This window comes from Akanthomyces muscarius (assembly GCF_028009165.1).
Source record: "Akanthomyces muscarius strain Ve6 chromosome Unknown contig_18, whole genome shotgun sequence".
NCBI classification, from domain to species: domain Eukaryota; kingdom Fungi; phylum Ascomycota; class Sordariomycetes; order Hypocreales; family Cordycipitaceae; genus Akanthomyces; species Akanthomyces muscarius.
In genome coordinates, this window is record NW_026611618.1 from 957,178 (window position 1) to 983,631 (window position 26,454).

At 51.5% G+C, this 26,454-nt stretch overlaps 9 protein-coding genes across 9 annotated transcripts; 4 read left to right on the forward strand and 5 right to left on the reverse strand.

Annotated features, from left to right (window-relative positions):
* Positions 1-243: 243 nt before the first annotated feature.
* LMH87_008775 (uncharacterized protein) lies at positions 244-1,656 on the forward strand (the record flags this gene model as incomplete). Its single annotated transcript, XM_056202004.1, has 3 exons — positions 244-633; positions 694-1,287; positions 1,561-1,656. 3 exons carry the CDS (start codon positions 244-246, stop codon positions 1,654-1,656), a joined length of 1,080 nt encoding a protein of 359 aa, XP_056056609.1.
* A 75-nt stretch (positions 1,657-1,731) lies between these two features.
* Positions 1,732-3,293, reverse strand: LMH87_008776 (uncharacterized protein; the record flags this gene model as incomplete). The annotated part of the gene is made up of 4 exons (XM_056202005.1): positions 1,732-2,550; positions 2,624-2,802; positions 2,902-3,102; positions 3,266-3,293. 4 exons carry the CDS (start codon positions 3,291-3,293, stop codon positions 1,732-1,734), a joined length of 1,227 nt encoding a protein of 408 aa, XP_056056610.1.
* A 608-nt stretch (positions 3,294-3,901) lies between these two features.
* On the reverse strand, positions 3,902-5,584 carry LMH87_008777 (uncharacterized protein; the record flags this gene model as incomplete). Its single annotated transcript, XM_056202006.1, has 1 exon — positions 3,902-5,584. One exon carries the CDS (start codon positions 5,582-5,584, stop codon positions 3,902-3,904), a length of 1,683 nt encoding a protein of 560 aa, XP_056056611.1.
* Positions 5,585-6,113: 529 nt separating this feature from the next.
* On the reverse strand, positions 6,114-7,225 carry LMH87_008778 (uncharacterized protein; the record flags this gene model as incomplete). The annotated part of the gene is made up of 2 exons (XM_056202007.1): positions 6,114-6,194; positions 6,257-7,225. The coding sequence occupies 2 exons, from the start codon at positions 7,223-7,225 to the stop codon at positions 6,114-6,116; spliced, it is 1,050 nt and encodes a 349-aa protein (XP_056056612.1).
* Positions 7,226-8,185: 960 nt separating this feature from the next.
* Positions 8,186-8,776, forward strand: LMH87_008779 (uncharacterized protein; the record flags this gene model as incomplete). Its single annotated transcript, XM_056202008.1, has 1 exon — positions 8,186-8,776. The coding sequence occupies one exon, from the start codon at positions 8,186-8,188 to the stop codon at positions 8,774-8,776; it is 591 nt and encodes a 196-aa protein (XP_056056613.1).
* Positions 8,777-9,226: 450 nt separating this feature from the next.
* On the reverse strand, positions 9,227-10,375 carry LMH87_008780 (uncharacterized protein; the record flags this gene model as incomplete). The annotated part of the gene is made up of 6 exons (XM_056202009.1): positions 9,227-9,310; positions 9,398-9,744; positions 9,824-9,889; positions 9,941-10,003; positions 10,055-10,241; positions 10,301-10,375. The coding sequence occupies 6 exons, from the start codon at positions 10,373-10,375 to the stop codon at positions 9,227-9,229; spliced, it is 822 nt and encodes a 273-aa protein (XP_056056614.1).
* A 10,005-nt stretch (positions 10,376-20,380) lies between these two features.
* LMH87_008781 (uncharacterized protein) lies at positions 20,381-21,565 on the forward strand (the record flags this gene model as incomplete). Its single annotated transcript, XM_056202010.1, has 6 exons — positions 20,381-20,616; positions 20,667-20,746; positions 20,806-20,959; positions 21,050-21,053; positions 21,118-21,390; positions 21,464-21,565. The coding sequence occupies 6 exons, from the start codon at positions 20,381-20,383 to the stop codon at positions 21,563-21,565; spliced, it is 849 nt and encodes a 282-aa protein (XP_056056615.1).
* Positions 21,566-22,464: 899 nt separating this feature from the next.
* LMH87_008782 (uncharacterized protein) lies at positions 22,465-23,022 on the forward strand (the record flags this gene model as incomplete). The annotated part of the gene is made up of 1 exon (XM_056202012.1): positions 22,465-23,022. One exon carries the CDS (start codon positions 22,465-22,467, stop codon positions 23,020-23,022), a length of 558 nt encoding a protein of 185 aa, XP_056056616.1.
* A 371-nt stretch (positions 23,023-23,393) lies between these two features.
* On the reverse strand, positions 23,394-25,469 carry LMH87_008783 (uncharacterized protein; the record flags this gene model as incomplete). Its single annotated transcript, XM_056202013.1, has 2 exons — positions 23,394-25,393; positions 25,454-25,469. 2 exons carry the CDS (start codon positions 25,467-25,469, stop codon positions 23,394-23,396), a joined length of 2,016 nt encoding a protein of 671 aa, XP_056056617.1.
* Positions 25,470-26,454: the final 985 nt, after the last annotated feature.

Here is a 26,454-nt window from a genome sequence, read left to right on the forward strand (position 1 = left end):
ATTCGCCGCGTTATTTAGCTTTTCTGTCTGATGCACTTATAATGCACCAGAAAGTAGTGTTATAAATGGGAGAGGCTGGGTTCGTCGCTTCTGTGCGACTTACACTCGCAGCTCACAGCGCCTCCACAGCGGCGTGACTAATTTTCTGCAACTGGCCTTACAGCTGCCCAAGTCAACCTCGCAAGGCGCAAAACCAGGACCCCCAACACACCACCAACTTCTCACCACGGATTTGATCTTTAAATGAAGGCGCACCTTCCGCGACTCACGGCCCTGACAATCCAAATTCACGTTCTAAAAACATTCTCCGAGTACGCTGTAGGCAGGGCTGCTTTTCCCAGCGTCTCGCAATACAGACGGTTCGCCGTTTACCGAACTAGACAGACGTCTCATCTCGACAAGGACATGGCTCAAGCCACTGACACCGCTAGCATGGATATACAGGATCAAATTATGGACAAGGTCCAAGGCCAAGGAGGCAAAAGCAGAGGCGGCGGCCGGAAAAGCGGTGGCGGACGTAGCGGCGGACGTTCCAGCGATGTGTCGCGCGCACTGTCACGACTTCTGCGACACCAGGCCGAGAACGCGGGCATCAAGCTCGACGGCGAGGGATACGCCCCTCTCGACAAAGTGGTACGCAACAATTCAAAACCCTCTAGTGCATGACGCTCATCTGCTAACACGCCCGGTCAGCTGCAATGGGGCCCTCTCAAGTCCCTCGGCGTCACGCTCGCCGACGTGCAAGACGTCGTCGCCACCAACGAGAAGCAGCGCTTCTCCCTCAAGCCCGCCTCGCCCTCCACCGTCATCACCACGTCCGCCAACCCCGGCGACTACCTCATCCGCGCCAACCAGGGCCACTCCATCAAGCTCGAGTCCTCGTCCCTGCTCGTCCCGCTCACGCCCGAAGCCGGCAACGTCCCCGCGCGCGTCGTCCACGGCACCTACTACGCCTTTTGGGAGCCCATTGTCGAGAGCGGCGGCCTGAAGGTCATGGGCCGCAACCACATCCACTGCGCGGCGGGCACCCCCGAGGAGGGCGTGGCGGTGGTCAGCGGCATGCGCAGGGACGCGCAGCTGCTGATTGAGATTGACGTGCAGAGGAGCATGGAGGCGGGCATCGCGTGGTGGCGCAGCGACAACGGCGTTATCCTGACAGAGGGCGATGCGGACGGGCTGCTGGGCGTCGAGTACTTTAGGAGGGTGGAGGGCAGGAACGGCGACGTGGGCGTGCTCTGGGAGGACGGGCAGGTGGTGGCCGAGCTGCCGAGGGATGTGAAGCGGACGGTGCCGCATGGCAAAGGGCCGCGAAGAGGAGGAGGCGGAGGTAGAGGTGGGAGAGGGAGAGGGCGAGGGGGGGATGCGGGGAGCAGTAGAGGCGGGCATGAAGAGTGATGGAGGCGTTGATTGGACAGGCGAAAGACAAGTCATCTTTGGCCGGTATGTAAAATGCTGATGTAGATTCAGCAAGATCTGATGGTGAAGAGTTGCAAGTTCCTCAATACGGTCATAGCATTGAAGGCCACATCTCGAATATGACCACAAAACCAACAAGTCTAGATAAACAAGTCACATGCATCTACCAAACATGACCACAAATCCAATCAGTGGTACTACTCCAATGCTGCACTTCCATACCCCATCATGTGCCATTGACAATCCAAACCTCAAAATTGCCCACCATGTAATCCCATCCAGCTTTCAATCCCACCATCAAAAACAAGCCATTCATCACTGCAGCAGCGCATCTGTCTGCGCCGTCCTCTTCGCCTCCTCCCTCTCCATCCACGCCAGCACCTTGGTCGCAATCTGGATCCTTGCCTGCCTCTTGCCCAGAACGTCCCTCACTACGGCGACATCCTCGGGCACGCGCGACGCGGGCGGGAACTCGGCGTGCCCGCTAAAGAAATTCGGCGGGTTCTGCGTGAGGCGGTACTGCGGCTGCGCGACGCCCAGCCGCGACGACAGACGGCGGATGGCGTCAATCAGCCGCTGCTGCTCCGCGGCGGCGTCGCCGCCCCGACCCCCCTGCGGCGAGACAAACGGGACGCCGGCGGCGGGGGCTGGCTCGGGCGAGGGCGTGGAGGAGGACGTGGAGGAGGGCGGGTGCTGCCGCTGCTTAAGGGGCGAGTCGCGGTGGCTGCTGTGCGCGTCGGACGAGTCGAGCGGGCGTTTGGGACGGGAGCCGCCGTCGCCAAGGGACGGTGGCGTGGATGGCGCGGCGGCGGCGATGCGAGGGACAGAGGCGGCTGGAGGAGGAGGAGGTGTGACGGATCGGTTTGACGTTGGCAGCAACTGTGGTTCCTGTTGCGGTCGGGGCGCGGGGTGAGATGGTGGGAGAGGCTGGGACTGCTTCTCGGGTCGCTGCTGCGGTTGCGGAACTGGCTGCGGCGGCGGGAGGTGCTGCGGCGGCAGCTGGGAAGTCTGCTGGTGCTTCGGTGGTGGTGGTGGTGGTGATGGCTCGCGAGGCGTAGGCAATGTCGTCGCCAGCTCCTTCGTCATGCCGGTGAGGAAAGCCATGGCCTGTACGGCGGCATACTGTTTCGCATCCTATCCATCCCCACGCATCAGCCATCATACTCAACCAACCAAGCCTTGAAAGACACATCCAGGTTTTTCATACCTTTTTGTTTGGAAACAGCGCCGGCTGCGCTCCCTCCTTCGTCGTTGGGAACCTCTCGCCGCACCACGGCAACACGCACTCGCAGTGCCAGCGCAGCTGCAGCGCGCCCTTGTGCGGCACGTCCACCGGGTCGCTCATCCTAAACGTCGGCTGGTCCAGCCGGTTTCCCTGCGCGAATTCTGATGGCCGGCACGCCGCCTTGTCGTTAGCACACCGGACGCCTTTCGTGGGGGTAGTGGCCATGTTTTCCGCGGCCGTCACCGACGAGGTCGACATACGCATGAGCTTGCCGACGTGGTCGTCCTTGGGCAGCACGCGCGGCTCCGCGCAAAAGGGCACGAGGTGCGAGAGCGCGAGCAGCTGCGGCTGCGTCAGGGTCGTGGTGCCGCGCGCGGCCGACGCCTGCGCCTGCGCGGCCGAGTCGAGCCATGAGCGGATCGAGGCCCACGGGATGGGGATCAGCTCCGATAGGGTGACGGCTGCGACGGGGGGCGTCATTGTCGTGGTTTACAAAAGATGTATAACGATTTAAATGAAGAAAAGATGGTATGAGAAAAAGTAAAACGGAAACGCTCCGTCGTTATACGGCCGCTGTATTGTATAGCTTCTTCCCAACGGTGTGCGTAGGGATGATGGACTCACGCAGAAGCGGATAGATGAAAACACCCATCAGCAAGGAGAAAGAGATGCAGGAGGGGCTAGATTGTTTGTCTTTTTTATACGTAAATCATGGACCGTGCAAAGAGAGTGTAAACGGCGTACAAGCCGCGTACGAAAAAAGCGGCGCAACTCGGCGTTGGCAAGGGAAGAAAAAGAGAGATGCAAGAAGCGATTGGGCGTTGCAGGATGCTGCTTTGGTCTTCACAACGTTGGTGAGGGATTGCGAGACTGCGCGCGCCACACCGTGTCCCGCCTTTGTGCAACGGCAACAATACGGCACGACGATGACCATGAAACGCGGGTACAAAAGAATACAATAAAAACATTTCACATAAACAAATAATAATGACATTGGAAATAATAAACACAGTCTTTATTTCCGGAGAATGTGTTGTATTTTGGACCAAAAAAATCGCTAATAGCAAAAAGAAATATAAAAAAGTGTTCCAACCGATACTCCATCCTGGTTCCTACCAAGCAAGCCAAGCAAGAAAAAATGTGTTTTATTCCAACAAGCCATCCCACCACCGTACCCAATCATCCAAGCGTGATATTGTTTTTTTCCCTAAAAAATAGAGCATTGCCTGTGTGTAGCGACAAACCACAGTAATACTCCATCTACCGCGCTCCCGTCGGCGAATCTCCCTCAGATAGCTCCTCGTACTCAAGCTGCCACTTGTCCACCTCGCTAAACTTCTTGGTCGCGCGCTTCAGCTCGTCTATCGACTGAAAGTCTGGCGCGGCGGCCGCCGTTGTGTCCTCAAACGTGTCGTCCGCGAGCGGCTGGAACTGGCTGTCGTCCTCGACCTCTTCATCGTCCGAGTTGTTTTCTTTGTCTGACGAGCGACGTCCGTACGTCTTGTGCTTGGACGCGCTGCGCGTGCGGCGGGCCGGTGTGCCGCCCTGCTGCTTCTGGCCAGAGGCAGAGGCGGCGCGGCTTGGTGGACGACTGATACGGCCACCGCGCGTGCGCGTCACGGGTACTTCTTCTTCCTCGTCTTCCTCCTCGACTTCTTCCTCTTCCTCTTCCTCGTCTTCCTCCTCGACTTCTTCCTCTTCCTCCTCCTCGTCGCTGTTAGCGCCCGCGCGACGTGTTTTCTTGTACTTTCTCTTAGGCAGTAGATTGGCCAGGTCGGCCGTCATCAGAGGCTTTGGTTGAGGAGCCCGCAGAGGAGCACGACCGCGGGGGACGGTGCGGCTCTCATGGTTGGGGGAGTGCGTCAATGACGGGGGAGACGAAATGTCGGACAGAATCTCGTCGTCCTCGCCAGCGGCAGCGCGGAGCGGCGTCGTGAAGGATGGACGCCGGCGACGCTTCGCCAGTGCGTGAATGTCGGGCCAAACATCGCCCTCATCCTCGGAACCGCTGCTTGCGGGTGGCGCGTTGATCTCGTCCAAGTTGACGGGGGTCATTGCTCGCTGGCGGACGGGCGTCGACGGCGGCATTTGTGGCGAGTCCAGATCGGAAATCTCCGAATCACTATCCGTTTCCACCGTCCTTGTCGTCTTGGCAGCCCGCTCCTCGGCCGCGGCCGCCTCGCTCTTTCGCTTCCTCGTCGCTGGCCCTGCGCTCACATTGGCCGAGACAGCTCTCCTCTGGACGGCAGCGGTGGCAGCGACGGGGGCATTCGACGCCAGGCTGGCCCGTGTGCGGCGACGCCCCGTGTGCAGCGGCGTGGACTCGGCGTCCGGCAAAAGCTCCTCGCCCTCGCTCTCCAGATCCGACTGCGCACCATCACCACCACCGCGGCTCGACGTCTCCGAGCGCGGTCCCTTGCGCGTGGTGCCCAGGATGCTGGGCTCCCTCGCCCGTCGACGGAACGCGCCAATGCTGAATGACGTCGTCAGGGCCGAGTTGTTGACGGCGCCGCCGCGGCTGCTGGGTCGGATCGGGGGATCGTTGCGGCCGACGAAGCTCGACGCGCGCGAGCGTGGCTTGAACGTGCTCCAGGAGCGCGTGGTCGATGCCGAGCGCGGCGCCGCCCGGTCGTCCACGTCCGACACGTCGGCGAAGCTGTCGCCCAAGTCGCCAAAGACGCTGTCGTCGGCGAGGTCCAGACCGGTGGTGTCGCGGCGGAGCGACGGCGTCTCCAGCGCGCGCCGGCCAATCTCGACAGAGTCGACGCTGGTGTTGCGGATGGAAGAGGCGGGTGGTGCGCGCGAAGGACCGGCAGCGGAAGAGGCGTTGTCGACGGATTCTTGTCGCTTGGAAGGGGCGGCTTGCTGTTCAGTGTCGCCTTGGGCTGGCACGCTGGCAGCGGGAGCATCGGCGGCCTGACGCGATCTCCGCGTGCGAGCCATCGTTTAGGTGTCTGCTGATGTGGGAATCGACGCAGTTGCAAGTTTTGAGATTCGGGCGATATTTTGACGCGTGTGAGGAGAAATGTCGTCGAGGACGGCGAGGTTGAATGTTTTGAGATTTGATTGTGGTGATACTGGGAGCTTGACGATCTCAGGCGCGTCGCGACGCGTGGGGAGTATTGCCCCACTAAACAGTTGACGGGGGCTGCAAGTTGATTTGGGACGTTTGGCAGTGGGAAGCAGCCTACGGATACATCCGAGCATTTTAATGATCGAAACATGGGAAATACAGGTTTCCATCTCAAACCATCCTTGTCGCCCAAAAGGGTGGTAGTGTGCTATTTGCGTGGAGATTTTTCAGCACTTCGCACTTTAAAATATGTACAATAACTAAAAATAGCTAAAGATTCTTTCTATACTTTTGTAATCTTTAGGCGCTCACAGAGAAGAGGTATTGCCCCTATAAAACGAGTATTGTAAAATGTTTTCAGCACAACAACCTGTCAATGCATTCCCCGCCATCACATTCTCAAGCCCCAAGTAAGGAGATCATGGCGCGGCACTCGTTGGCGCACTTGGCGCCAAACTTCGGAAGCTTACTTCTATTGCACTGCATGTCCATGTTTAGCTTTTGACGACGAAGAGTCACGACGGGCTCGGGCTCAGGCTCACCTTGCACTTTCCAAACCAGTAAAACGCCTCCGGCTTGACTTTCTTCTTCGCCTCGGCCGCTTCCCGGGCCTGCACCCTCTTGACCGCGTCCGCCAGCTTGGTGCAGCTCTGCTGAATCTGCGTCGTCAGCTCCGCGTCCTCTGGCTGCTCCGTTCCCATCTTCTCGCACACCACGGCCAGCTCCTCGAGGCCCTGAATGCGCTGCTTCTCCTTGTCCTCTTCCTGGCGGCGCGCCTCTTCCTTGGCGGCCGCCTCCGCCTGAAGCCGCTGGTTCTTGTCCCAGTCCGTCTCGAACCCGAGCTGCAGCGCGCCGCCGATGCCCTTGATCATCTTGTACTTGAGCTCGTTGCCGTAAATGTCGTCGCGCTGCGGGCCGCCGATGGCTTCCTGCAGGCTGGCCATGGCGTCGTCGAACCACTTGACGCCGTGCCCGATGGGGTTGTCCCACTGCTTGATCGAGTCGAGCGCGCTGTGCGCGTACGGCGCCACGAGCATGAAGACGGCCGCCCTGCCGGCCGACTTGGGCACCGAGAATCGGGCCATTTTGTAGGGCTTGTTCGCCTTGGACAGTCCTTTCGCCGGGGCCTTGGCCGGGGCCTTGGCCGGGGCCTTGGCCGGTTTGGCAGGCTTGCCCGAGCTGTCGCAGCAAATATCTCTCTTCCGAAAGCATGGCTTGCACTTCTTCTGAGGGCCAAGAGGCTGACCCGGGATCCTCGTTACACCAGTCTTGATGTTAGGATCCTTGGGCTTGTGATACGGCACAGGCGAGCCTGGCATTTGTCGCAGAGGGGGCTTGGGGCTCGAAGGCGGCTTCAGCGACCCGGCCGGCCCCCAATCCTTGATACCGGCCTTGATTGCATCACCGATCAGCTGGCCCGGCGGTGTCGGGCCCTGCGGCGCTCTAGCCAAATTTGCGACGTGGGCAGAGCTCAGCCCGAGAAGGGCAAGATGGAGGATTGCAATCTTCATGTTGTGTGTGATACTAGAAACCTGCAGGGTGTCTGTACGTTGATGAGAAGTAATAGAAGGCTTGTTGCAAGTATGTAATTATAATGAAAGCAAATGGACAACTTTTAAATAATCCATCTACATAGGTCGTTTTACGTGGGCATGAGTAGGCGCAGACCACGCAGTTGCAAATGCAATTTAACGGTGTATGACTCGAGGCTTTTACATGAATGATTTTCATAAACTTTTACCAGCATAGACTATACGCGCCGGTTCATTTATGCATAATCGTATTTTATGGTTAAACCCGACTCGCTTGCCATGGCTTTTCAGCTGAACCAATTTATGGCCTTTACCAGCTTGACCACACCCGCCTGGTCATTCCGGTCATTCCGGTCAGTCACGTATGTTGGCACAGTCTAGCATGGTTGATCCTGACTCGATTGCCATGCCTTCTCAGCTAAGTAGGCTTATAGCTCTAATTTTATTGATCACTGCAGTGCCACTTAATAAGGTTCGTAGCACGCTTCTATAATTGAATGCTGGTATATATCTACAGCGGGTCGGCTCGATCCTGGCCTTTGCCGGTTTCATAATTTCGCCAGGCAGGCTTATTTAGCAGTCCCCTTGACAGTGCATATTCGTGCCTGGATCTTAATATGCCGGCAGCGACTAACAAAGCTCTAATTACCACGACTCAAAATCATTATGCGCCGGGTTATAGTAAAGTATGTCCAAGTCTTACTAGCTCTACATTACGTCTGTCGCTCTCTACATATTTATCTGGGATCTACTATCCTAGGTGAAGCTTTTTTTACATCTCATTCAACTGAAATATACTGGCTATACCCTTCTACCCTTTTTCATCTTGACAAAAAGTCTTGCTATTCTATTGACATTTCCTGGCTGTACCGTTCTTCCCCCCTTTCTTTCGACAGAGTCTTGCCATTCTTAACATACTGCCACGCAAGAAGCTTCATCATGAGATACTTTTGCACCCTCGCCATCCCCTCCATATTGGCCGCGGCCACCCACTTGTCCCTCCGTCAAGAGACAGAAGTAGTGGCCGACCCTGACCAGCTCTTGACCCTGCGCGCCAACTTTTGCATCGACTACACCAAGCCAGAGTGCGAGGAGGCGATTGCCACATGTCAGGGCGAGGGCAAAATCATCGAAGACTGCATCCGGGACGAGCACCCCACCTGCATCAAGGACGAAGCTTCACCCTGCTCCAAAGCGGTCGTCAAGTGCCTCGCCGACTTTGGCGCGGAAGAGGACGCGGACGAGGCTGTGCACGACTGCCTTATCGAAAAAGTGATTTCGCAGGGTGCGAGCGGCGACGAGAACCTGCCCGTCGAGGCCGGATCAGCACTGAGTCCCGAACAAGCGGCGACATGCAAGAAGGCGAGCGCCGAGTTTCAAGTGGCGATGCTCAACGACGACTGCGATGTGGTGCAGGACGGAGACGAAGGCGTGGCCAAGAGAGCCGACTCGGCGGCGTGCGATGCCGCGGGGGCCGCTTTTGAAAAGGCCTGGAAGGATAATGAATGTGAGAAAGCATTCGCTGCTTAGGAGCGAAGCCACGAGATTGGGTCAGTTCACAAGTGCGAATGTGGTGGGCTTAGACTTGGAGCGTTTCTTCACCTTGATAGGATTTTACAATCAATGCTGTCCTACAACGGCTCTGCCAGTGCATCTTGGATCAATGGGTTCGTTGATTGTATGCAACGCTGCTACGAAACATGCAAAACAATACATAAGGGACAAGAATTGCGCACACACTTCAATGAGCTGCCCCAACAATGCTGCTCGGCGAAAACGAAGGCAATTACATTACGCGAGAAAAGAATACACGGCTCTGCTCTAAGAAATGTACGCTAAAGGTAAAAGTGCTCGCTTGTCGCCTGCACTGCTAATGTGACCTGCCGAGAAGCCAGCCCAAGCGATGGCTAAAACTATCTTCTTCGCCTTTAGCTAGGTAGAACGAGAAAATACAACGCGCAGCTTAGAATGCAATTTAATTCAACAGATGAGATCCCTTCGCATTCGCGTAAGAGTCCTGGGAAAACCCAATGGGAAAACCAGCACCAAGAGAAAAGGGTCGATCTAAGTACTAACGTTAGTTAACTAATCAGATCCGCGGCGGAGTCAAACGCCACGCCCGTGCCTGCAAGTGGCCGGCTCGTGATGTACCGTTAACGCCCTGTTGAACAATGCAACCTCCAGGGCCTCCAGTAGCGCCTCCTCCAGTACCTCCGCCAGCCGAACCTCCACCGCACCCTCCTCCAGAACCTCCAGCAGCACCTCCTCCTGTACCACCTCCCGCTGCTCCCCCACCATTACCTCCCCCAGAGCCTCCAGCGGCGCCTCCTCCAGTGCCTCCTCCGGCTGAACCTCCACCGTTGCCTCCTCCAGTTCCCCCAGCTGAGCCTCCCCCGGTGCCTCCTCCAGCCGCGCCTCCACCACCTTCTCCGCCAGTGCCTGCAGCAGCCCCTCCGCCAGTGCCTCCACCAGCTGAGCCACCTCCTCCTGCATCCTGTCTTTCTTTCAGAAGCGCTTTTGCAGCATCTAACAGTTGTATGCTTTTCCCAGCACCCGCAGCAGCACCACCGCCAGTACCTCCACCGACGGAACCTCCTCCTAACCCTCCAGCACCGCCTCCACCAGTTCCACCACCGACGGAACCTCCTCCTGTGCCTCCAGCACCACCACCGCCAGTGCCACCACCGACGGAGCCTCCTCCTGTGCCTCCAGCACCACCACCGCCAGTGCCACCACCGACGGAGCCTCCTCCTGTGCCTCCGGCACCGCCTCCCCCGGTACCACCACCAGCAGAGCCTCCCCCAGTACCTCCAGCGGCTCCTCCTCCGGTACCACCACCGGCAGAGCCTCCTCCCAAGCTTTGTCTAGCCATGATGTGGGCTCTGAGAATGGCTGAAGATCCTGAAATGTCAGGAGCCCCCCCAATTCCAAGGTCTTGCTTGTCTTCGAGAACGTTTTCAAACTGCTCGGCACGACTATCAAGTCGATATTCCGTCTGGATAACATAAGAACGTATTCCTTGACCAAGTTCAGTTACATCACAAGCCTTCTTACCATTGCAATCGGGCTGGCTACGACGCCGGAAAAGGCTATCATGACGATAGCGACACCACAGAGCTTGGACTGCATTTTGATAACACGCTTTCAAAGTAGTGAGGTGGTGAAGCCTAGTTATCAGCCTGATAAATAGAAGAAGCAGGAGATAGTGTAAACGGAAACAGCAAAATCAGCATACATAGGAAGATATAACCTCCCTCCGATCTATATAATCATTTCGAGTATGGCTCATTACTAGCACTGTCTGAGCAAGAACCAGGAACAGAGTCTCTTGACATGTTTGAGAGTTCGGTAGTTGTTCCTAGCATTGACTGTGAGCCTGGGCTGGAAAGCCAGTCTGGCTAGAATATGGGGTTTGATGGAATGATGTTCGGAGGAATGATGTTCAGAGGAATGGTGGTTAGAGGAATGGTGGGTAGTGGAATGATATCTGCTACAATGTAACATCGGCTATAAAGTAAACGGTTTATTGCAGTTGATATGAACGTTCTCGTGTTTCAGAAGGTACCTGAAATATTCAACAAGCCCATGCACCGATGTTGATTTGACCAGCTCGGGCAGTGCTTGGCAGTCCATCAAAAAACGAAAACTGCCTCCGGTGGAGAGGTCTAACAGACAAAAAAGCCAATAGTGGGAGGAGAAAGACTTTGAGTCTTGCGTCCTTTGGGCTGCTTGAGAAGTAAATCACAAAGTGCCAGAATGTAACAGTTACTAGAACGCAACATCTGTTAAATGGTAATATATTTTCAAATCGAAATAAACTAGTTACAAGCTCAACTGAAAGCACAGCTTGGAAATATTCCAAAAGCACTCGCAGTAAGCCTTGAGATGCAGAAAGCTACTCGCACATACTACACAAGCAGAGTTGCAATCAACTCCACGGGATCCACTGAGTGGGTCAACGGCTGGATTCATTGTCCTGATCGGTTAGTAGATTGCCCAATTCATCCATTCCACTGGAACTGCAGATGCCATTCCTGTAGAATCGCTAAAGGACTTGGGGGATTCGAAGTGGGGATGCTAGAGACATCCCACCAAGTTAGGTGTCCGAGCTTGACACAAAAAGCTCGCGTCGACTAATTTTGGAACCTGACCAGACCAATGTCGCAGAACTAGCCAACGGTTTTGTGCCGAAACGGTTTTTTAACTACTTGCCTGTTTGGAAGGCTCCCTCGATTCCTCGACTGAGGCACTCAAACAAGTCTCACAGCCCCGTAAAGCTTGGCCTTCGTAGGAACTTCCTCCCATACCTCCCTCGTTCTTTCGTTCTGCCTCTATCGCTTGACCTTATGATACTCACTGTGGATTCGGTAGTTGCGCAGCTGGTGATCGATACTCAGCTTGATCTGCTGCAAAGGTCTCCCTCTAGGAGCGGCTGGAATGGGTGACTAAATTATTTTGTATCCAGGCTCGCCAAATGGGTTGCTACTAATACAATTGAAGGCCTGCTACAACTATATAACTAGCCTTCCCTACACTGTAGACATAACTCTTGACTCTTACCTCAGTTTTTAGTACTTTTTGCGAAAGCTTCGCTACTCTGGCACTCTAGTAGTTATGATGCAGTATATTTTTTATAAAGTTGCTGTAATAATAGCCACTATTTCTATTGTCATTACCAGCCCAATTGCGAATGTAAGTAAGCAATAATGGCATTAATTCCATACTTATACCAGGCAGGTTAAGCCAGCGCAGCAGGCCCAGGAAGGCCAGCAAGATGCTCAGCATCAGAAGAGCATAGACGGTCATCTAGATTGGACTAAGGCCAACCTAAACATGCTACCACCACAAGACTTTTCGGACGTTCTCAAAGCTCCCATTGTTCCGAGGCAAGGCAGTGGAGGAGGATCAGCCGGTGGAGGTACAGGAGGTGGCTCTGCGGGAGGCCCTGGGGGAGGTAACGGCGGAGGTTCCGCCGGAGGAGGTACTGGAGGAGGTGCTGCTGGAGGCTCAGGTGGCAGAGGCGGCGGAGGTTCTGCAGGAGGGGGTGCTGGCGGAGGTGCCGTAGGTGGAAATTCTGGGGGAGGGGGTTCTAATGGTGGGAGCTCTGGAAACTCTGCTCCTTGGAGCATCAATAACCCCAACTTCAACCTTAACCTTCTGAACAACCTCGATCTTAGCTTGATAATCCACCTCCGCGCTCTTCATAGTCTGAGCCGCTTTTGAGTCTCATAGGCCAGTCTGGCATCGGCGCAAAGCAGATAGATACCTTGCCGATAATCTGAAAGCCAGGCAAATAAGATACGAGACATTTTATTCAGCCACATTCCCTGCAGAGCGACTTGCAAGTATTGAAACATTTTGACGACTTGACTTTGACAGCATCTTTTCAGGGTTCAGTCTACGTGATGTCAAACTCGGGTTTCTAATGATGTAGCTCAAACATTTGTTGTCTTCTGATTTTTGGCTTACAGTCACTTGCTACCCAAACATTCCTGTTCGAGGCAGGCGCTTCTCTCCGAGTCATCGAAAGTTTTCGAACGTAGACTAGCAGCGAGAAGTGCAAGCATTCATAGTTCTAACATTTTCTGCTCGCTACAACACTCCGGTACCTTAACAGCCCTCCACATATTTGACAAAATAGAACACAGACACACATTTCTCGATGGCGTTCATGCTAGCAACTAGCCAGATCATCTCACGCGTGGGATCTTCAGTCAACTTTGAATTCGCACACTCGAAGCTTTCGCTCAACTGTAGAATGTGGCGTCGGTACTTAGGCTGACGGTAAAGCAGTCGCTCGCGGCGATGCCAATGGTAGTGAAAAGCATTCCTGGCCGGAGAACAATCATGATGAACGCAACCGCTGCGCATTGCCCAATTCACAGCAGTAGAGGTCTAAAGACGATATATATCAGCGCATCATTGTCTTTGCAGTGCATTTTGACAAAGCGCATTCGTCATTGGCGGAGCGTACATCACGGCACTGTGGTGCGGCGTGCTTGCTCTGAGACACAGGATAGGGGCGATGCGGCGTGTTTGCTCCGAGACACGAGATGGGGTACGGGGTCGTACGTGATGTATGCGCAGGAAATGAATATGTGAAGATAATCAGAAGCATTACGGTAAAGGGCCGTGTCCTTCTGTGCCATGTCGCGTTATGAGATGTCTCGCGAAAGGGTTTATTCAGCCAAGTCAGGTCTCATATGTGGAATTCCGCACTACTGTCGGTGATATTTGGCCGAGCTATGATCGCAGTATGCCTCCTTGTTTGTGTCTTCGCACAGTTTATCTGCCGTTCTCCTTGACCGACCTGCCCTCTCAAAAAGAGCAGCAAAAGAGGGTTGTACCGAGTCCACTTAGCACAGTTCAGCCGGTAGATTGAGCGATGCATATGCCACCCTGTCGCAGCGACCGAGAAGAAACTAGTTGACTCAGCGACTCGCTCAAGCAGAATGATTCAGACGGTGCGACATGATAGATGATATCTCCAGGGTGCTGATATTGGAAGACGGGCGCAGTCCAGGCTTGGAAAGCTTCGTATTGACCGAACCTGTGCCCCTGCTGTCAGCCTCTGTTTCGACTTTGCTAAGTAACCATCCACGGCTTCAGTATGCGCCGCCATTTGACATATCTTTATATTTGAGACAGCTACGCTCTCCCCTGCAGCTCTTCCAAGTCCTGACACCGAGAAACATTTAAAGTGGTAGAGTGCCCAGAGATTACTCAACTGCCAAAACTAAGATAACGATATAGCATCATCAGACAAAAACATCGACCTTCGCTCCAGCCTATCGCTCAATATTGTTGAACAAATTATCTTGTCGCTGACATGAAGGTTTCTATTGTGCTTTTCACTGTCCTGGCCGGACGAGGAATGGCGAGCCTCGGCATGGACGGACGGTTGGACCACCGAGTAAGCATGTGTTGCAAGCAACGAAACTTCAGCCGGTATTATGCTAATGCGATTTGCGAACTCAGAAGGCGGTAAGATCACAGCTTCCAGGGTAATAATCACGATTCAACATTACTGATGCCACAAAAGAACGAGTGTGTAAGTAACAATATACGGTTGACGAGTCGGTCACAAAAATGCTGAGATAGCTGGCGCCACTAGATTGTAAGTTCCCAGACTGATACGGCATTGAATACTTGACAGCATGCTGACTTAAGTGGTAACTCTAGGCTGTGAGTTCTTACTTTTGGACTGCCCGAATGTCGGCTTGCTGGCCGTATGTTGATGTGACTGGCGAATCTAGGCCGTAAGTTCTGCCCTCAGAATGATACGCCTTTAATATTATGTAACATACTAATGTAGCTGGCGACATTAGGGAGTAAGTGGACCGATAGGATTTCTGCTTGGTGCAGTATGCTGATATGGCTGGCGGCTCTAGCAAGTAAGTCCTATCCTCAGATAATAGGGCGTCTAACAGCTAGTAACATGCTAATGTGACTTACGACTCTAGCAAGTAAGAGTTCCCACCCTTGAGCCAATGTGGCGTTTAGTTGCTGGCAGTATTCTAATATTACTGGCTACTCTTCCAGTGTGTAAGTTCTTCTGGGACTGATAGGACGTTTGATTGCTAGTAGCATGCTAATATAATTAACAACTTTAGCTTGTAGGTTCCTGCGCTATGATCAATAAAGAGTCTAATTGCTAGTACCACTCTGAGGTGCTGTAGCTAATAACTCTAGATGGTAAGGTCCCTTAGACTGATAAGGCGTCTAACTACTAGTAGTATACTAATATAACTGATAATTTTAGGCTGTAAGTTCCGACTCAGACTAATAAGACGTCTAACTTCCAGCAGACTACTGTTACTAATATAGCTTACAATATAGGTTGTAAGTTTTTACCCTCAAACTAACTTGGTGTATATTTGTTGCTAGTGTGCTAACATAGCTGGAAACTCTAGGGAGTAAGTTCTTGCTCTTGGAATTACAGGGAGTCTGATTGATAATAGTGTGCTAATGCGGTTGTTAACTTTAGCCAGTAAGTTCCTCCTCCTAGACTAACAGGTTGTCTCTACGTTAGTATAATAGCATACTAATGAAGCTGGCGACTATAGCCGGTATGTTTCTGCCCTCAGACTGACAGGGCGTCCAGCTGCTAGCAGCATGCTGATATAGCCGTGTTTTAGTGTGTAAGTACCTGAATATAACATATATTCCGTTAGAGCCTATTATTGGCAAACTGCTAACATATTTGGCACTTTAGTGTGTAAGTTTCTATTATCAGACTGATAAGGCGTCTGATTTCTAGCAACAAGCTAATATAGCTGGCGACTATAGCCTGTAAGTTGCAATTCTTAGACTAACAAGACGTCTAAGGGCTAGCAGTATACTAATATCGCTGGCGGATCTAGGGAGTAAGTTCCGATTCTTAGACTGATAGGGTCTAATTATTAGCAGTATACTAATATAGCTGGCCGGTTTAGCAAGTAAGTTCCCACTCTCTGATTAATAGGGCGTCTAGTTACTAGCAGTATACTAATATCTTACGATTTTAGCTTGTAAGTTCCTCCTTATAACGATAGGGCGTCTAATTACTAGCATTATACTTATCACAAGTACTTTAGTGTGTAAGTTCCCGCCTTCAGTTAATAAGGTGTTTGATTGCTAGCAGTATGCTGATATAACTGGTAACTATAGCAAGTAAGTTCCTTCTCGCGGACAAATTAAGCGTCTATTGCTACCGCTAATTTAACTGGCGACTCTAGCCAGTAAGTGCAGCACTCAATTAACAAGGCACATAATTGCTGGTACTATGCTGTTACTAATATAGCTGGCGACTCTAGCTTGTACGTTTCTACCTATCAACTTCTGGGCTTCTAATTGCTAGTAGTATACTAACAGCTAGCGACTTTAGCCAGTAAGTTCCTACCCTCTGACTAAGAGGGCTTCTAATTGCTAGTAACATCCCTAACGACTCTAGCCGGTAAGTTCTTTCTATCAGACTGTTAGTTACTAGCAGCATTCTAATGTAGCTACTCTAGCTTGTGAGTGCCTACCCTTTAGCTTACAGGGCGTCTAATTGCTGGCAGCATGCTGATATAGCTGGGGGCTCTAGGTTGTAAGTCCCTATCTTCAAATTGATAAGATGCCGATAAGAAACTCGATTGCTAGCAGCATGCTGACATGGCTGGCGACTTCAGTGTGTAAGTTCCTACCTTTGGACTGAAAGGGCATCTGATTGCTGGTAGCATGCTGATGTGGCTGGCGACTCTAGCAAGTAAGTCCCACCTTCGGACAGATAGGCATCTGACTACTGGCAGCATACTGACGCAGCTGTGAACTACATTAGTAACTGCGGCTTGCAAGACAACTACGGAATATGCAAGGCAGCTTCAGTCGTTGTATGGAGTTCTCCATTGGAGTTTCAGCTCGGCCGACCGAAAGCGGGTTCCTGTCTTTACGAGTCAGGATTGAAAGAAGGCTTGTAATTAAGTCTTTCCAAGAAACAAGCTAGTATCAATTTCTAAGTAATAACACCTACAGTGCTTGACATTGTAGCCAAATCTAGATTACTATCCTTTCAAGATGATACGTGATTTGGGCATCAACCGGAAACAAATCGTGTAACGAATTATCTGACGAGTCTCGTTCGAATACTGTACTGCATTTAGTCTCTAGCTCTCAATTCAAGATGCAGAGCCGGGATTAAGGGCTACCTTTTAATTCTCAAACGCCTTAACAATGCCCTCATGCCCATTCTTATCGTGCCATCACGATAGCTGTGTCTCCAATTAGTCCACTATGCCCGGATCTACCTTGGCCTGTTCCAGAATAGCTACAACTCTCTCAGAACTACAATACGCTGGCCAAAATAGCGGCGATCTGTGAAAAATTGATAAGGAGTTGACGTCCACGTCTGGCCGTTGTGCTAGGATCCTGACGACGTCATCGTGTCCCCGTACTCCATAAAGGTGCCTAGCATCGTGTTTGGGATTTTTCTCACTTATATTGCCGATTTCTCGTGTGCGATAGACAATTATCTTATCAATGCCGGCTCGTCGCATATCAGAGAGGCGCTTCCACATACGACGACGCTGACGCTGGTTCACGGAGCTTGTTCCAAAGCCTGCCTGATCCATAAAATTCTTGGTCGCATTCCTTTCTGCCCGAGTGAATTCATCCACAGGCTTCCCAGGTTTTTCAAAGTCGATGGGTCAACAAATTCTACCCTCTTCACGATGATGGCCCAGTAGAAGGGCTCATCGTATCGGACCTGCATGTCTTGACTTGCCGCCAGTGCTCTGCTCCTCTTTACCGCATGTAGCACGTATGAGCAGTATCGTAAACGGTCGTTAAGAGTAGAACTCTCAAATTGGATTATAGATAACTCACAGATCAAGTATCAAAGTAGAGGCTCTCTTTTCGGTGCAGATCTGTGTGAACACTACTGATAAATCGAAGTCCGTGGACGCCTAATAACAGATCAATAATTTTCTCAGCACTTTATTCTCATTGAATTATACAGATGCCAATGCCAGTAAAGATTGCCCCGTAAAGGCCCAAAGATTGAAGAAGTCGGATCCCATCTTCATCTAATGCAATCCCGCGCGGGTCTATAGCTATATCGCCCTCCTTCTCCAAGACGATATTAGATACGCCCGCTCTCCCTAGAGAGGCCGAAAGAAACACCTGTAGGTCTGCACCCACAAACTATCACGTCTAACGTCGGCCACCCCTGAGCCGTCACCCCCCCTGACCGTCAGCCTCAACGCACCCACTCTATCACCACAACCACCTTTTAGTAACCGCGTTTTCTCGTGTAATAATATTTATTCTCTATTAATTTTAGTGTCATTTAATTACTATAAGTAATTATACCTAGGAAAGCCTAAATAATGCCCTATAAGACGTTTATAGTGGTGTTAGTATCTCTATAAGCGTAAAGCGATAAGGAATTCCTTAGACAACACTATCTAGTTATGTTAATAGCTATACTGACTGAGAGGAGGCTTTTAAGCCTTATTAACGCCTTTTAAAGGCTTAGGAAAGGCATCTTTACTGTTAGGTTCTTATATAAGACGCCCTAGGCAACCCTCTAATATATATATAAGTTAGAGAGATAGTAGGTAAGATTACTTAATCTAGAGGCGATAAAGAACTAATTAGTAGGAACTAGTTAGAAGGCTTTTTATACTATAACCTAGAGGTTAAGACCTTAAAAGGTAAGAGAATTAATCTAAAAAGAGTTAATAGAGCCTTAACTAATACTATTAAGAAATTCTTTTACCTTCTTACTATTCCTACTATTAAAGATATCTAACTAGTATAATAATATAATATAGATAAGACAGGCCTTATAATAGACTAAAAAGATAATAGCTTTATACTAAGATTAGCTATAAAGAAGATAGCTATTAAGAAATAATCTAAGCTATATTATTAGAGTATAATCTTTAAGTGTATCTTAGCTACTAGCTAGAAGCTTAACCTACTAGTTATCTTTTAGGGAAAGACTATATAATAGTAGTAGTTTCCTAGTAACTTAAAGCCTTTTAAGAAGTAGAACTTTAATACTTCTAATAAAGGCTAGACAAATAATACTATTACTATCTACTAGCTTAAGACGATCTTTATCTTAGAGATAGTAATAAAGAAACCTTCCTATTAGTTATTAGTTATTAATAGTTATAGAAGTTATTATATAACTAAATTTCTATATAAATATTATATTAATAATATCTTTATCCTTTTCTTACCTACCTATAGCTCCTACGTCCTTTAACCTCTTAATATAGCTATCTTTAGCCTAGTTAAAACCTATTATTGCTAGTAGGTTAATTACTAACCTTATGCCTCTAACTTAGCGCTAATTAGAAAGCAGATATTCCTTAAGTGTTATATAAAGGCTTAAGAGCTTAAGATAACTTTAAAAAATATAATTATAGGCTAAAAGTTATTAGGGCTATAGCTAGAGAATACTATAAAGCTACTTATAAGCCTATTACTAGTTTATAAGCCTTTACTACGCCTAATTACACTAAAAACACAATTAGAGTAGCTTCTTAATTATATAAACACACTATTAAATAGACAATATATAAAAAGGTTATTTTCTAACCTTTTAATTAGCGAGAAGGACTCTCTAACAGCACGCCTTATTATAAAGAAGGTATAAAAGAGATTTAATATATAAGATAGTATTATTACTACTTTAGAGACTAATTTTATTAGGCTTTAAGAGAAAAATAAACAGGCTATAGTATAGAAACGTGCTTAGGTTCTCCTAAACCTAAATAACTTATTTGTTAAAGTTATAGACGTAGAAATAACACGTTACTAGCTTAATACGCAACTACTTAATACCTATAAGCCTAGTATAATTAAATTAGAGGAATTTAAATTATCTAATAATAAGGCTATTAAGACTTAATTTTCTAATAATAGTTTATATTTATTTAGTTGTGTTATAAGGCATTAAAGTGGCATAGTTATGTCGCGTTGAGGCTGACGGTCAGGGGGGGTGACGGCTCAGGGGTGGCCGACGTTATAGTCTATATACAGCCTCCATGCCGTAGTATAGATTCAGAGCAGAGGGGAACTTCTTAATACAGAGTTAACTGAACTGACATTCGAAGTCTACACTTACGTTTCTTAAAAATATTATCTCTTCCCCGCGGTGTAGCCATAGAACCCTCGTCGTGGGGCCTATATTGCTAGCCTCCCACACATAGGCACCACTAGTAGCTGATTGTTCCACCCGCAAGCAACCTACCATTTACGGCTATGAGATTCAACCCCAACCAAAGCCAGTATTGAAGCCGGGATAGTCTGTAATAATACCTTCCTTTTCCCTCAACTCTAATAGCCTTATTACTTTAATAGGCTTCGGGCTAGTGTGGCTCGTCTGGCTAGCGTGAGTTACGAAGCCGGCATGGGCTACGAAGCCGGCACGGGTTACTAAACCGACGCGGCTTGTGCGGCTAGTGCGGCCGGTGCGACCACCCAGCTGCTGGGCGGGCTTGGTGTATCGTCAGAGATTCGCTTATTAGTTACACATTCCCCTACTGATGTCGTACAAAATCTCAAGCACAGTGTTATAGTAGTTCTGCAATCCGAAACACTCACAAAACATCCCTCAAACGGCAATCGTACAGCACGTTCATCTGTGCTGTCATCCTCAAGATGCGTACTACCTCTCCCTTGATTGGTTCGATGGTTATCGCAGGCGTTCTGGCCAATGCATCGTTGTTCAGTCGCCGTCAGCTCTCGCCTGCAAATACGGCAACCGCGCCAGCCGCCACTACAACATCCATACAAGACGGTGGCTTCATGTCTAACAACGTTCAGCCCCTCAACAACGATAGTTCGGCCTACCATCTTGGCTATCGCGAGGAAGATTTTGCTCAACCTTGTGCTAGGTTAGGGAAAAGAACTCGGATCCAGCAATACATAACTGTATTTTTTTCAGATGTTACAATCCCAAAGTCCCTGACCTGAGACAGCCCTTTCTTGATGGATTGTCGCGAAACCCTTATGCTCGAGGCCGTGGTAAGTGACGTTGTGATCACGGAGAACATACAATGCAAGTACTGACTGCACCCTGCTAGGCTATACTGCGCACGAGGTCGCTGAGATCTTTTCATGTCCCGGATACTTTGAAAACGTCTATACTATTGATGCCAATGGAACGCTTATGATTGCTGTTATAAGTGAAACTCCGGAAGGTTCAGTTGTCCTGGGCCCTATATTTCAGAAGCAACCGTCCCGCCGTACATTACTGACTCTTTGATGGTTACTTGGTAACCGGTGATGCTTACGACTGGCGGTTCGACTGGCACTCTGTACAATCAGCACGGTACAAGCTCTAGGACCCCGTAGCCCACCAGTATTCATACCGACACCCTGACACAGAGTACTAGGGGACGAACACTACTCTCAAGGACCGCTATTTTGGCAGGACCTCTTTTATCAACGTGTACATCGGCGAAGAATCTGCACCACTCAGCATAAAATTTGTTGACCCTGTGCTTGCGAAACTCGTCAGGACCTGGCAAGTCCCACAGGTCAATTTTTTGTCTGCCGAAAGTCCACTCGAGATAAGCACGTTCTGGTCGAAACTCCCGGGCACGCCCTGCTTCCTCAAAGCATCCGCACGGCCAAGCTTGCGGAACAGTTCCATCGACCGCGGGTTGGTGTGATCCACTTTGGGCCATTTGGTGGTCGTCTCATTGCGCTCAAACAATACTGACTCGACTCCGTTAAAAGACAGTACGCGTGCCAGCAAGAGGCAAACAGGTCCTCCTCCCGCGAGGAGAACCGTGTCCTTGGGCGCATATTGGATATCTCCAACCAATTTTCCACTCATAAGAGCCATGTCGATATCTCTGAAAGGAAGGGGGGAGGGGGGGTGTGCGCTCATTCACCAGAGAAGTCATATTGAGCAGGTTCATGTGAACAGCGCCGATGAACCTATGTCCAGCATCAGCTTGATATCTACGAACCTCTCATTTACTTATGTACCATTTATGGAAGTGGAGTGCGATCTTCTCCTCGAGACGCAGACCCATATTGCGGTAATTAAAGTAGCCGAACAATAAGGAGCGCTACAATGTAGCGCTTCTCAAGGAAAAGAGCAACTTCAAATACAGGGTATCCCATAAGCCATGGTGCTGTGTGTGAACAGTACCCATGGGATCAACGGGATGCTCAGTGGGTGTGCACTATTAGATCTGTTGTTTCTTTCCTAGCTAGTCCCCGACAGCAGTCATCCTGCTTGCCGGTCACACAAGCACATAGATCCCACAAGGTAGCGCGGGAAGTAGTGCGATTGCGCGAGAGCCGGTTTCGGGTTCGGGTTCATTTAGTGTGGTGTCAGGGATGTTCAGCGATCGCTTGACTTAGCTAGCTGTAACAGGACATGTAGGTGTCCGCAGGCTCCTCACTTCGAATCAACTCGGCTTCGGGCTCGGGTCTGTTCAGAGCGGGCCAAGGGCTGACGGGAGGGAGGACAAGGCTCCCTTCAACGAGCCAGTGCGTGACTACAAGGTCGGTCACAGCCTATGAAGGCGTCTTTAAACTTGCTGCCGCTACTTTATCGCGCACTAGCGACCACGATAGAAACAGATGCGTGGCTTATATCAACTACCATGGCCGACAACGCGTCTCTCTGCCAGCATACAGCCAGGCAGGTGCGAGAGCACCAGCTTAACAGAGCAGAAACGGAATCTTACTTTTAAAGATCATCTGGTTATGACTTCAATTCTAACATGACGTCTCTACCCACCGTGGACTTTGATGCTCCGGCCGCCAAGGTGCTAAGCCCGGCAACCTTGGCTCATGTCGTACTTCGGACCGCAAATCTCCAACTCATGGCCGACTTCTACACGGAATTCCTCGGTGCCTCCATTACGTACGGTAACGATGTGATCTCCTTCGTCACCTACGACGAGGAGCACCACCGCATTGCCCTCGTCGGGTTCTCCTCAGCGGCACCCAAGAACCCCAGCAGCTGCGGGCTAGAGCACATTGCATTCACCTACGCCTCGCTCGCGGAGCTTCTTCTCGCTTATCGCCATCGCAAAGCGCGTGGCATCCTGCCTGCCCGGTGTGTCAACCACGGTCCGGCCACGAGCATCTACTACAAGGATCCGGACGGGAACATGCTTGAGACGCAGGTCGACAACTTTGACACGGTAGACAAAGCCACTGTCTTTATAATGGGTGACAACTTCGCCGAGAACCCTATTGGGGTAGACTTTGACGCAGAGAAGTTGATTGCCGCCCTCCAGAGGGGCGAGTATGAACGCATGCTAAAGACGCGCTGAGAAGTCGGGCCGCGAGGTCTGCCTGACCTGGCAAGCATGTGAGCCCTTCTGTCAAGCGTGCAATGTCCGCTCGGTTACTTTCAAACTCTGGCTCGTCTCCAGCAGTAGCTGTGCGGTCAAACAGTTACCTGCCTAGTGAATAAACATTCTGTGGAAGGCATATTTTGAAAGTAATCACCCTACAAGCTAAAATTATTCCATCTATTAGACCAACCGCATCCGCCTAGTTTGCATCGTGATAGTAGATGAGAATTGGTGAAGTAGACTAGCAGTATGAAAATTGAGTCCCGTCTCTAAACGCCTTTGATGCTTGGCCTTTCCAGGTTCTTGTACAAATGTGTAATATACAACAATATTTTTACAGGGGTCGCTTAAATCAAGGCCTGACCCATAAACATGCTTCTCTTGACATCGGCGACAACGTCACGACGGTCGTCGTTGCCGACAAGAACAATACCGCGTCCGCGACGACCCATGCGCCCAGCGCGGCCCAGACGGTGGATAAAGTCAATGGTGGTGTGCGGCACATCGTAGAGAATGACGTGGCGCACAGCGACGGTATCGATACCCCGAGAGGCCAGGTCCGTGACGACCAAGACCTTGATGCTGGAGAGCCAGCTGCGCGCTACCTTGCCGTCCGGCCGGGCCACGCGAAGAGGTTCGGGGTTGGTAAAGACTTGTAGGATTTCGCCGTGTCGCTTCTCGGGCGTGTCACGGTGCAGTGCTTGCGCATCGATGCCCTTGGATCGAAGATAGTCGGCGAGCTCTTCGGTCTTTTCGCGCTCGTTGACAAAGACAATGATGCGGCGAACGTCGACCTCCTCCTTGACGGGGCCCTCGTGCTGGGCGGATTCGCGGCCGATGCTAAAGATGGACTCTGCACAGGCGAGGTCTTTGTTGTTTCGATACGGATCGCGGGAGACGTCAATGACGCCGAGCTGCACGCGGCGAGGGATGGCGTGAAGGTTCGGCGTCACGATGCGCTTCATGTCGGGGTAGTTGACGGCCAGGTAGGTGTTGAGCTTCTTGGGAATGGTGGCTGAGCAGCAGATCAGTTGCTTCAGGGAAGGAGTCGCCCGCTCGATGATGCTCATGGTGACTGGTGCAAAGCTTCGGTCGAGGAGGGAGTCTGCCTCGTCGATGATGAGGTGGGAGACGCGCGACAGGATATTAGGGTCGGAATCGGCCATGGCGGCGAGCAAGTGAGGCGTGGCGACGACGACGTCGAGGCCCTTGGGCGAGTATACGTTGCGCTGAATCTGCTGGGGCTTGAGATCGGAGGAGAGCATCTCCGTTTTGAACTTGGCGACGTGCGAGATGGTCTTGGAGACGCGCATCACCTGCTGGCAAAGCTCCGCCGTGGGGACCAGGATGACGACCTTGGGCCGGGCCATGGTGGGATGGGGCTCGTCAAAGGGCTTCCACTTGCCGTGGCTTTCCTCCTGACGCTTCTTTTCGGCCGTAAATCGTTCGTTGTAGGCGGCAATGTCTGGGTCGTTGGCTTCGGCCTGCTTGAGGGCGTTGACGGCGGGCAGCATGTACGCCAGGGTCTTGCCCGACCCAGTCTCCGCGGCGAGCAGATACGACGGCACCTTGCCGGGCGCTATGCTGGTCGGGGCCTTGGTCTGCGCCTTTTCTATGAATCCGGTCGACGTCTGGCCCAGGAGGGCGGGAATGGCCAGGCGCTGGACGGGCGTGGGGCGGATGTCCGTCATGCCCTTGAAGAGCTCCTCGTTGATGGCGGTCTGCACCGGGGGCAGCAGGTCAAACTGGTCAAAGGACTCGTAGTCGGCCATGCGATCCTTCATGCTCGTCCGTCGGCCGTAGGAGACGGAGGCGAGGGCGCGGTGCATCTTGAGGGCCTTGCGATCGTCGATGGGTTTGCGGGTGTCGTTGCGCTTGTCGGCGGCCGCGCGGGGCAGTCGTCTGGGGTCAATGTTGGCGACTCGCTTGTTCATGCCGCCGAAAGGGCCCGGAGCTTGGCGCTTGCGTCTGGCGTCCTTGGTGGCCGAGGGCGTGCGGTGGACATTGTCGGACAGGACCATGCGCGAGGGGCGAGCATCGCGGCGCGTGGAGGCGAAGCGGGCGCCGAGGCATGGATGTGTTAAAGGCCGCAGGGCAGGACGTAGAGGAAGCGTCGTCCGGCTGGCCAGCAGGCCTGCGTTCAACAGCGCAGACTTCATTGTGGCGGCGCGTGCGAAGCTGTGGTGTTGATGGCTGCGGTGGCGGCAAGCATCCAGGAGAACATTTTCACTTTTTTTGCTACAGGCATCTGACGTCTCCAAATTTAGCGGGTACGTGCATCCACTGTAGCTTGGACTGGCGGCCCAAAGAGGAAATGGGTGAGTCGGCGAAGATGGATTTCGGCGAGCTAGCGTGGAGTAACGTTAGTGCATGCAGGCTCATTAGGACGTCAGAGGAACATCAGCACATTTGTGAATCAGCATGATTGAGGAATAGGATTCTTAGCCGGGCCCTCGTGGCGTGATGCACTGCAATTACGACGCACTTGGTTCTATGACGCTGAACGCTGGCACTATACCGTTGCCTGTTGGTGGGGGGACTCCACTGAACAGCCGACACATCGAAAACCGGCTTTGGACGCGACGGAAGCTTAACCAGATGCCAAGGCAACGGATAAATCATGCAGGTTTCGCCAGTATGAAAATGAAAAGGTCGGCGTAGTTTTGATTGCCATTGTCAACTGTAAAAGGCGGTATTCGCGGCTACGGGGATTATGGAAATTCGACCTTGACTCATGCAGGCTGAGCAGCAGGCTGACAGGGCGCCATCGGGCAGCGAGGAGAGTAAAGTTCTGGGCCGTTGCAGGGCGCAGCAGGCTCGAGGCTACACTAACAGCGAATCGTTACAGCGTGGCTGGTCCAGACCCAGGCTTGGGTACAGACAGATGGGCGACGAAAGAAGGCGCCGCTATAATGCCTAAAAGCCAGGACTCGTGCATAGATTTTTGTTTTTATTCATTGTCATAATTTTTGTGCTTCCTTATTTCCTGTATTATTTTCATGTCCACATTATCTCTCTCATCGCAGTGTGAAATAGCCAACGGCCCGGCCTTCTTCTCCGGTGTCTCAACCCCAGCGCCCTCTGCTGTACTGGTAGAGCGATGCTACTGTGGCTGGCCTTAGCGTTGCCTCTTCCCCGCTGCCATAGCAGCTGGGCGCCAATGCATTGCACGTTTTCGCCTCTCATCGCCTCAAATCCTTGAGCCAGTCGGAGCGGGTATATGATACATGGAGAAAAAGTGTGCTCTATTTTTTACCTTGTTTTGATGGTGGCTTCCCCCCCTTGTCGGCATCGAATCCCCTGCAGCCTGGCCGCCGCTGGGCGCACAACTCTTAAAAGCCCCGACGCTCCACGAACCGCTGCACGTCCTCTTTCTTCTGCGCCTGCATCCCGTCCCGAGACAGGCCA